The sequence below is a fragment of the Wolffia australiana genome, chromosome 14 (assembly GCF_029677425.1).
Source record: "Wolffia australiana isolate 7733 chromosome 14, ASM2967742v1".
Lineage (NCBI taxonomy): Eukaryota > Viridiplantae > Streptophyta > Magnoliopsida > Alismatales > Araceae > Wolffia > Wolffia australiana.
The window spans coordinates 11,021,175-11,032,895 of NC_135848.1; the positions used below are offsets into that span (position 1 = coordinate 11,021,175).

General features: G+C 43.2%; 1 protein-coding gene across 1 annotated transcript; it reads left to right on the plus strand.

Moving 5' to 3' along the window:
- The first annotated feature begins 3,636 nt into the window (after positions 1-3,636).
- Positions 3,637-11,304, plus strand: LOC144712494 (cytochrome P450 monooxygenase 76AD94-like). The gene is given in 8 exon segments (XM_078586791.1): positions 3,637-3,785; positions 3,871-3,945; positions 4,183-4,459; positions 5,048-5,425; positions 6,035-6,125; positions 6,128-6,154; positions 6,157-6,497; positions 11,167-11,304. Coding segments are annotated over 8 exon segments (1,476 nt in total).
- The last annotated feature ends 417 nt before the right edge of the window (positions 11,305-11,721 follow it).

Sequence of the window (11,721 nt, forward strand, 5' to 3'; positions counted from 1 at the left end):
ATTGTCATCCACATAATTGATAAATGTTCATCGTTATAATTGATGGTCATCAACGTCAGTCATAATCCACATGGTGGATTACGACTGGCGTTCTTCTCTTTGTCAGTCATTTTTAAACATTTATCTTTTTCGTCAAGATTGTCCACATGTATTGTTCTCCTCTTATTTTTCTACATATGCGCTTTCATATTTTAAATCATTTAATAACATTTATGTCATCCTAAACATCATCAGTCATCCATAATCTGAGACGGATGACTGATGATAAAATTTTATTCAGTCAGTCATTCGCCCATTGCTCCAGTCGATGATGGATGACAAAAGTAGATGGAATCATTAAGGGTGTCATCCGTCCAAGAAGCCTTGATAAGCATGAATTTATCGTTTCATAATGCATTAAAATGCTAGTTTTAATTCTAATTTATCATTAATACTTACATTTATATATATCTTGTCACAAATACTACATTTATGTGAATTACATGTTTCAATCCCTACATGCATCATTTTATGCACATTTCTTTCTTTTTTTGGATAAAACTAACACCATTTGACTTCTGTGAAGTCGCATGGTTTATTCTCGTACATTCAATGAGAATTTGGATGCAAGGAATAGGAATTGATAGCGTTAGGGACACAACAACAACGCCAAGAAAGTACTGGGCATGCCATGACTTTGGAGCAGAACCAATCAGGCTTGCAAGCATTTAAAGGATGGTCCAACTCTGTTTTAAGGTGATCTAAACACTTAAGAAGTCAACTGGTCAATTCCTTCTCGATTGAGAATTGAACCGGGGACCAAGTCAACCCCATGCTAAGGGTTATGTTCATTATGAGTTAAACCCTGATTAAAAGCATGATAAATGAGGTTTAGAAAGAGGGAGAATCGAATTCTTTCTCAACGGAGAAAACGGGGTTGAAAATGATCTAAAATGGGAGAGATATGAATAAGGGCTGTCATGTGGACTTGCAGGTGTCAAAGATGGCGTGCACAGGTGTGCACATGTGGCGCACACAAGTGAGCATGTGAGAGAGTGATAAGGGCACTTTAAGCGCGTTTTTGAATAGTAGACAAACTCCGTATTATAAGAACGCCAAATTCTTCATTTTTTCCTACGTGGGACTAAAATCGACAACAAGGCCATGGATGGTTGCGCGGTGCGGTGCAAAGTTTTACACTATTTGTGTGGTAATTCGCACCTCACATCGCAGATATTTTCTAAAAACATAGAAAAAATTGATATTAATTATTCAGATCTTAAACCTATTTTTATTGGATATTTACACCTAAAACGCTCGACTGAGAGCTGTGTTGAGTGTATATTTAGAACAGAAACTTAAGAAAAGACCCTCCGACTTTAAATTGTTTAAAACTCATGTTTTCCTTATACTTCTATCCTGTTTCCTTACTAAAAAACCAGTTCTCTCTCTTCTCGACTGACACGCATCAGCACTCCAAGCCATCCAATCGCGATCATTGCGATTAGACGGCCACAATAATACGCGCCCTCCCCATAGGAATATTTGAATATTGATCCTTCTAGACCATCCGATCGCGATCATCGTGATTGGACGGTCCAGATGTAAGCTGCTGTTGACTTTAAAGAAAAAGGAACCTGTCACGACCAATCAGGGTGTGACACCTATCATTATCGGTGGAACATTTCATCAAAAAATGATCAAAGGGTCCATACTAACCAAAATTAAAATGTTAATATCTTTTTATATGCAAATCGGATTAAAATGAAATTTTTATGAGAGCTTCCCTACATTATAATATTTTTTTTGGTATAGTTCGATCTTGGTTTGGATGTATAAATTATTTTATAAAAATATAATGACCAAAATTCCCCTCTTGACCCTAAGTAGCCCTATAAAAACCTATATTTATCTCTCTCTTCACATTGTTTTGGCTTATACTCTTAGCAGAAGACTACCCGACGGTAGAGAGAAAGTTCAAGACCTACTCCTGGCATTGTCTGGTGCATAGGAGTGTTGTGGAGGAGCATTCGCGGTTGGAATCATTGTCATAGCAAGCCTCAGATCCCCTGATCCAGGATGGACAAGACAAATGGGCTTTGAGTGTAGGTTTGGACAAACTGCTTGTACTACTCGTAATCCTGACCATTTAGTAATTTTATTTTTTAATTGATTTTTAGTTTACTTTGCTTTGGTCATTAGATAACAAAAATCCTATAGGAATCATCTTATCTTATTTCTACCGTTCCCTTCTAATTCCTTTCATCAATTTCTTTCCAAAAACCTTAAAAAATCTCTTATTAGGCCTAATCATACATACTCCAAACTCCATATTATTTGCCATCCGCTCAACTTCCATAATTCGCATCTATCACCTAAGATGTTATTCTTATAGTCGTAGATATTTCTCTCCAATCACCGTTGAAATCACCTAAACTCATCACTTAGACTCCCTGAGGATCGACCCTTGCTTAGTTGATATACTAAGTGAAGTTTAATAAATTTATTGCTTGATGCCGAAACACAACGACATAATTAAAACATGTAAAATTTGGGTTCATCAAGCCTAGAGAGAGGGAGATTTAGAGAGAGGGAGGGACGGAGATATATAGAGAGAAAGAAAGAAAGATACATACAGAGGTAGAAGGAGAGAGGAAGAAAAAGAGGATAGAAAGAGAGGGAGAGGGAGAGCGAGATGAAGAAGGAGAGAGAGAGAGGAAGGGAGAGAGATAAACAGATAGATAGAGAGAGAGACATAGAGAGATACCGAGAGAGACACAAAGAGAGACAGAGAGAGACACAAAGAGAGACACACAGAGAGAGACAGAGAGAGATATATAGGTAGATATGTGAGAGAGGCAGAGAGAGACAGAGAGGGCTAGAGAGGGACAGAGAGACAGAGAGATATATGTAGATACATATATGAGAGAGACAGAGAGAGAGATATAGATAGATATATGAGAGAGACAGAGATATATATATATGTAGATAGATATACGAGAGAGACATCTAGAGATACAGATAGATATATGAGAGAGACAGATAGAGAGACAAAGAGATATATAGATAGATATATGAGAGAGACATAGAGAGACAGAGAGATATAGATATATATATAGATAGATATATGAGAGAGACCTATTTTTTTTTTTTTTATATATACATATATATATATATAGATAGATAGATAGATAGATATATGAGAGAGACCTATTTATATATATATATATACATACATATATATAGATAGATGTATGAGAGAGACAGAGAGATAGAGGGATAGCTAATATGTGGTGTCGTCTCTATTTACCGGATAACCCCTTCATGAAACGAGGGCCAGCCGCATCTCCTTGGGATATGGAGGAATCCACGACGTGACACTTATCCGGCCCAGAGAATTTTATGCCGAAGGATTTTCAGCGCATGGACCATTTTCATCACTCTAGACGTCATGCGAGTACTGAACAAACATAAGTCAAATGCGACAGAGCCGTGGTGGCGAAATACAACACGTGGTTTTCATTTCTCGCCTAGAGATATTTTATAAAGACAGCTTCTGCCGTCCACAAGTTCAGATATAATCTTACGCCTTCCGTCACCGCCTGATCTCCAATTTATTATTTCCCCTAAATAGCAGAAAGTAGAATGAAGGCGGCCATGTCGTGGAAGCAGTGGTCTTGGTCGGGTGAGCCCAATACTGTGAGCTCCTCCGCTATCATTGGCGTCGTCCTGACTGCTCTGATCAGTCTCTCGTTGCTGATAAAGCAGAGAAATTGGAGAACCAATAATGGGCTCAACGCACCACGGTTGGGGAACTTAATCTTGACTTGGTTAATTTAGGAGTTGGTGTTTTTTGAATAAGTCAACAAAGAATAAGTCGGCATGGTTTAGGGTGATGTGGAGGCAGGAGCTGAGTTCAAGGAGAGCAAAAGACTGGGTTCCTTTGAAGACCAAGTACATGGACAGGTGTGTGGCTATGCTGAGTTTAGATCTATAGGCAGTTATGAGGGAGTGCCTATAAATATGTAGGTGTTCCATTGTTGTAGTATGCTGTGTGCATCAAGGTTCCTTTCTCTCTCAAAGTGTTCTTGCATCTTGTTTCTCTGTGCGAGATCAAGAGAGTGAGGGCTTAAAATATTTTTCCCTGTGTGAGATCAAGAGAGTGAGTGCTTGTCCTTCCCTTCTCTGTGTGAGTTGTTGAAGTGAGAGAGCCAGGTTCCAACAACCACTACCTCCAGGGCCACTCGGAGTGCCGCTTTTGGGAAGCCTTCCCTTCCTCCGAAGTGACCTCCACATCTACTTCAAAGAGCTCGCGGACATGTACGGCCCAGTTATGAGTCTCTGCCTCAGTTCAAAACTCTGTGTTGTTCTCAGCTTGCCGGAGAGGGTGAAGGAGGTTCTCAAGGAACAGGACCTCACCTTTGCCGACCATGACACCCCCATAGTTGCAGCAATCTCTTTCTACGGTGGCCATGATATGGTATGGTCACTGTTGGGGTTTGTCAGCCCCCCCATTACAAGATTGTTGAGAGGGGGGGGGGGGGCGCTTGACTAGTCAAGCCTCAATAATGGAGGGAAAGTTGAAAAGGCTTCACCCTCCCCTCTTTTCTCTTTGTGGGAATATGAAGAGGCTTGCTTGGGGAATATGAAAAGGCTCATGGCTTTTCATATTCCAGACCTTTCACATTCCCTGAACCTGTACTTGGCCCTCTATATATAGAGGGCAAACCTGTTCTCAAATGCAATGTATATGAGTTTTCTGTTCATTCTTCTTGTCTCTTCCTCTCTTCTCCTCTCTCTCTCCCTTGGTTTGTCTTCATCACTCCTTGGTGGTCACTCCCTTGGCTTGGGAGATGGAGTTACTCTACAGCGCCACACGAGAAGCTAGTGCCCTGCACCGAGAGCCTTGGACGTTGACGTCACGCCGGTGAAGTAGGAGGTTCTTGTTTTCTGTCTCTATACGCCGACACATTTATTTTGTCCGAGTTGATTCCGCATTTCTACCAAAGCATCTTGGGTCGTTGTTCTCTTCAACGAGTTTCAACAGTCACCCTATGGACCATACTAGCGTATGGTCCGCAAGATTACTGCGAGAGAGCTGTTCAACCCCGCCGTCATTGCCAACCTCTGTCAACTAACGATTGCGGAGACTCGTCGGATGGAGGAGAAAGTGTTTGGGATGGCAAGTCAGCCATTGAATCTGCGGAAGCTTGTCTCCACCAGGTCGTTGAACATGATGACAGAGATGCTATGGGGAGGTTCAGTGCCCCAGAACGGGGAGCAAAGAGAAGCTCTGGATAGAGAGTTTGCCGACACGCTCGGGGCCGTGCTAGCGCCGTTGACCATCCCCAACATCTCAGATTTTTTCCCTGCCCTGTCCTGTCTTGACTTTCAGGGACTGGCGCGCCGAGAAAAGAAACTAGCCGCTTGGCTTGACGGCATAACCGTATAATTGAAGAACGACAAAAGATAAGAGCTCTCCCCGAGGAGAGGCGCTACGTGGATTACCTACAAGTGCTGTTGGAACACGTCGAGAAGCCTGACGGGCAAGCCCCCTTGACCATTGACGCAGTGAAGGGCGTAATCTTGGTAACCATCTCATATTCACGAAAAGTAGGTATACACGCACTCATGCCCCATTTGTTAAGGAGGTACCAATGCACCAGTTTGAAGAGATGGAAAACGGTCTACTCCGCTGATAACGGTCGACTCCGCTATTTCAAAATAGCAGTACAACAGTCGACTCCTGCTATTTCTCGACAGAGGGTAGCCAACGATCAAGCACACAATGGTCACATTGAGGCCTATAAATAACTATGTTATACAGTAGATCACTTGAGGCTTTTCTTACTACCTTGCGTCTCTCGGGGCGGCGGCTCCACCCGTCACCGTCTATCTATTTTTCTCTCTGTTGTTTCAGCCTAAATGGCTTGTTGATGAAGATCGTGAGATGCCCCTTCTCTCTTCTTCTTCTCTACTTCTATCTTCTTGGTTACGGGGCATCTCATGTTTCTTGACACCATTAGCTTACTTTTTCCGGAATACGATTTGATAGGACATGCTGGCCGGCGGGACGGACACCACGACACTTACAGTGGAGTGGACCATGGCGGAGCTTCTAAATTGCCCTGAGATACTGAAAAAACTGTCGAAGAGATCACTACCGTGGTAGGGAAGGTAACCGCGTTGAGGAGACTCACCTGCTTAACCTGAAGTATCTAGATCTCGTGATAAAAGAGACGATGCGCCTGCATCCTGCATTGCCGTTTCTCATACCACGTCGAGCCAGTAGTGAGACCACCGTCGGTGGGTACAGGATACCCGAGGGAACACAGGTCTACTTCAACGTCTGGGCCATACATCGTGACCCACAGCTTTGGGAGAAACCCTCCGCTTTCATGCCGGAGAGATTCACGGGGGAAGAAGGAAGAATAGAGCACAACGATAATAACTTGTGCTACTTACCTTTCGGTAGTAGACGGAGAAGCTGTGTTGGTGTGTCCCTCGGACAGAGGATGGTGAAGTTGATGATAGAGTGATCCTCACCGTAGATTCCAAATCCAACGTTTAGTTTCCTATTTCGTGCAGGATTAAGTCGCAGCCGTCGGATCTGTGGAGTTATGACGGCATCCACAAAGCCACGTCTGAGGAAGTGGGGCCCGACGGTTGTAGCTGCTATCTTTAGACTTGTGTTCGTTTAAATGCTCCTGTGAAGGATGCTGTGTGTGTGCGAAATACGCTGTGTGTTTTCTTCTTTCCTTAAGTGTGTGCTTTTGTTCTTGGTTCTCCCTCCGTCTCTGTGTGGCTTGGCTTAAAGCAGGTCGTTCCTTGAGAGCCTTTGTGCTTACAAGTGGTATCAGAGCCAGTCTGATTCCAAGGACCTGTCGCAATGCCGAAGCGTGGAGAACCATCAACTCAAGGAGAGAAGAACACGATCGACGACTCAACGAGGAAACTCGAGGTCGTTGTTCCAACACCGCTGACGCAGCTCTCAGCGACAAACTATCGGCACTGGGCTATGAGGATGGAGGTGCATCTCGACGCCCAGAATCTGTGGGATGTTGTAGCCGGAGCGGAGACGAATCGACAGAAAGACAGGCTGGCTCTTTCTGCCATGCTTGCTGTGATTCCAGAAGCATCAGGAGTGCAGCTGGATATCAAGAAGAGTGCAAAGGAGAACTGGGAGATCATCAGATCGTTCCATGTGGGGATTGATCGGCTCGCCCAGTCCAGCGCTCAAGGCTTGCGTCGAGAGTTCAAGAATCTTACCACGAAGAAGGAGGATAAGATCGGTGATTTCATTGAAAAATTCACAAGAACAGTGTTCGAGCTAAGGCAATGTGGTGACAACATTGAAGATCGAGAAGCTATGAGAAAGCTGTTTCATTCCATGCCCCCCAGGTACGATACGCTTACGCTCACTCTGAAGCAATTCGGTGATATGGACACCATGTCACTTGTGGAAGCTATTGGATCTCTCAAGATCCACGAGATGCGTCTTGCTGAACGAGATGCAAGGGAAGAAGAGCAGGCACTGTTAACTAGAGCTATGAATCATATGAAGAAAACCAAACCTTCCGAAGGACAGACCTCAAGAGGACGAGGACGCGGAAGGGGCAGAGGCAGAGGTCGAGGCAGAAGCAAAAATTCCCAAAATGAAGACCAGAAACAAGATGAAGAGAAGAAACCGTTTGATAAATCAAAGGTGCGGCGCTATAACTGTCAAAAATTTGGGCATTTTGCAGATGAGTGCACGAATGAAAAGAAGCCAAGAGTTCGTGAAGAGGCTGCAAATATAACAATGGAGGAATCAAAGTTGCTTATGATGTTCACTGAGGCTGTTTTTTTGCAAGAAACCACGGAGGAAAGCCAAGTTTGGTATCTTGACACAGGCGCAAGCTCTCATATGACGTGTAAGAAATCTTTCTTCCACTCTTTGGATGACAATCACTGTGGTTTGGTGAAATTTTGGGATGGCTCGTCCATCAAATTTGAAGGGAAAGGCTCTGTCTTTGTTCACAATTCAGATGGTGATGTGTTAAAGCTAGAAGAAGTGCTATATGTGCCAGATCTCAGGGCTAATATCCTTAGTTTGGGAAAACTGGACGAAGCTGAATTCAAGTGCTCCTTAAGTGGAGGCTTTCTTACCATAACCGATGATGTGGGCAAGCTATTTGCTAGAGTAAAGAAGACGTGTGGCAGTATGTATGTCCTAAAATTATTTGTTTCCGAAATCTGCCAGTTAACACAGGAAGAAGAGAAGCAAGTGTGGCTGTGGCATTCCAGATTGTGTCATCAAAATTTTCGAAGAATAGATGATATGAGAAGAAGCAGCATGGTTATGGGCTTACCACCAGTTCATTTTTCTGATAAATTATGCAGGACTTGTGTTGCTGGAAAGCAAATTCGAAACTCCTTTGCAAAGTCCTCATCTTTCCGAGCCACTAAAAAACTGGAGCTGCTACATGGTGACTTATGTGGACCTATTCAACCATCAACAATCGGGGGCAGCAGGTACTTCCTATTGCTTGTTGATGATTTCTCACGTTTAATGTGGGTGGCCTTTCTGAAAGAAAAATCAGAGGCATTCAGTGCTTTCAAAAGATTCATAAGTCTTGTGGAATCAGAATGTGGTGAAAAAGTGAAATGTCTCAGAACAGATCGTGGAGGTGAATTCAACTCTGAAGAGTTTAAGCTGTTTTGTGATGCAAATGGGATAAAGCGACACCTCACTGCTCCATACTCCCCGCAGCAAAATGGAGTTGTGGAAAGGAGGAACAGAACCATCATGTCCCTTGTCAGATGCATGCTGAAAGAGAAACAATTACCTCTGGAGCTGTGGGTAGAAGCAGTTAACACGTGTGTGTATGTTCTCAACAGATCATCCAACAAAAGTCTCCAAGGTACAACTCCTTATGAAATGTGGTGTGGAAGAAAGCCAAACGTGGAGCATCTTCGTGTATTTGGATCAATTGCCCATGTCAAGCACACGAAGAAATCAGGCAAGCTTGATGACAGAAGCACTGTCATGATATTTATTGGCTATGAACTAGGTCCTAAAGCATACAGGTGTCTGGATCCAAGTACATTCAAAGTGGTTATCAGTAGAGATGTCATCTTTGAAGAAACAGAGAAATGGGATTTTGGTCAACAAGCGAGGGATGATTTCAATCTTACTTTTATTCCAGTAAATAACTCATTGTTTGAGTCTTCCACAGCTGCTGAAGATTCAAATGAAATCATGCCCCAGCTTGAAGACATTGATCGAGATCACCCCTCTGATGAAGAAGAACAATCTGAAAGGATGCACTCCATTAAGTCTATCTATGAAACAACTGAAGAAGTGGTAAATGATGAATCTTGTTTTCTTTCAAGTGACGAGCCTTCATCATACACAGCAGCAGCTCAGAGTGAAGTATGGAGAAAGGCTATGAATGAGGAAATAACAGCCATTGAAAATAACTCCACATGGGAACTGGTGAAGCCAACTATGAAGTGCAAGCCAATTGGAGTAAAGTGGGTGTTTAGAATCAAAAGAAACTCTGAAGGAGAAGTAACCAGGAATAAAGCACGATTGGTGGCAAAAGGCTATAGTCAAAGGAAGGGAGTCGACTTTGATGAAGTGTTCTCACCAGTTGCGAGACTAGAATCTATTAGAATCCTCATGGCTCTAGCAGCTCAATCTAAGTGGAAATTACATCACTTGGATGTTAAATCAGCTTTCTTGAATGGTGAAATCAAGGAAGAAATCTATGTGGTTCAACCAGAAGGCTTTGTGATAAAAGGCAAAGAAGATTATTTCCTTAAGCTCAAAAAGGCACTATACGGGCTCAAACAAGCCCCAAGGGCGTGGAACTCAAAACTGGACGAGGCGTTGACCAGAATTGGGTTCAGAAGGAGCACAAGTGATCATGCAGTGTATATCTCATCATTAAATCAAAACACTTTGTTGGTGGGAGTCTATGTGGATGATTTAATCAAAACACTTTGGTTTGCTCAGTTCATATCTGGGCATTGAAGTGCAACAGAGGAATTCCGAGATCAGGATATCCCAAAGTTTATATGCTTTAAAAATTCTTAATGAGTTTAATATGCAGAATTGTAACTCATCCAAGACACCCATGGAGTTTCGACTGAAATTAAGCAGAGAAGAAGAAGGGGACGAGGTGGATCCTACACTGTTCAGAAAGCTAATTGGGTGCTTGAGGTATCTAACACTCACTCGGCCCGACTTAGTTTTTTCTGTCAGTTACCTGAGCAGGTTCATGAATAGACCGAGCTCAACTCATATGTCAGCTGCCAAGAGAATCTTGAGATATGTGAAAGGCTCCATCGATCTCGGACTGGTGTATAAACACGAGGAAGTGTGTAAGGTAATCGGATATTGTGACAGTGATTACGCAGGTGATGTGGATGACCAGAAGAGCACATCTGGACTAATTTTCTTTTATGGATCTAAACCGATTGTCTGGAACTGCTGCAAGCAACCTGTGATAGCTTTGTCATCTTGCGAGGCCGAGTATATATCTGCCACCGCAGTAACTTGTCAGGGAGTTTGGATTAGTCGCTTCATAGATGAACTCCTTGGTAAGCATCAACAAAAGTTCGAGATGTGTATTGACAACAAGTCGGCGATTGAAATCAGCTGAAATCCGGTTCATCATGGGCGAACGAAACACATTGATGTCCGCTACCATTTCATCAGAAACCTGGTTGAAGAAAAGAAGGTGGAGTTGAAGCATGTATGCACTGACGATCAACTCGCGGACATACTCACCAAACCTCTCAGTGTTAGAAGATTTGAGGAGCTCCGCAAACAGATTGGGATCTCGCCGGTGAAAGCAGGCTCGGATCAAGGAGGAGATTGATAGAGTGATCCTCACCGTAGATTCCAAATCCAACGTTTAGTTTCCTATTTCGTGCAGGATTAAGTTGCAGCCGTCGGATCTGTGGAGTTATGACGGCATCCACAAAGCCACGTCTGAGGAAGTGGGGCCCGACGGTTGTAACTGCTATCTTTAGACTTGTGTTCGTTTAAATGCTCCTGTGAAGGATGCTGTGTGTGTGCGAAATACGCTGTGTGTTTTCTTCTTTCCTTAAGTGTGTGCTTTTGTTCTTGGTTCTCCCTCCGTCTCTGTGTGGCTTGGCTTGAAGCAGGTCGTTCCTTGAGAGCCTTTGTGCTTACAGTTGATTCTTTCATCCTTGCTGCATTCGGCCAATTGGGCTGTGCCGCAGGAAGAGTTGCCAGGATGGGACCTTCAGGATAAGTTTCAGAGTATGCTGAAGAAGGAAAAACCCCTCATCATTGTTCCTATCAGGAGATAGCTCTTACGCAATTCCGGCGCATGAAAGTACTGTAGTATTGAATCATTAACCTTCTGGTTCTATCTCTTCTGTATCTATTTTCTGTGCAAAAAGAGATAAATAATGAGTGGTGGGCAATGAGCCAAAAGTGATATCGAATTACGGAGTTAACTGCCCAGTGTTATGATTACCAACAAGACGGAACCTTTTTGAGGAATCATCTATGTCCACTACGCTGCAGATCATCACTTTTCCTATATTTTTTTAAATATACTCTATTAGGAGTTCAAATACTTCAATTAGATTAGTCATTTGCCGACTAGTTCTGATCTTATCTACGTCTGGTGTCGCTAAATCCATTCAAGAAGAAGTGTCCTCTGCCCCGGACGTCATCTATCCAGCACCTAAGTCGTCCTGCTCTGCCCATCGTAACATAGA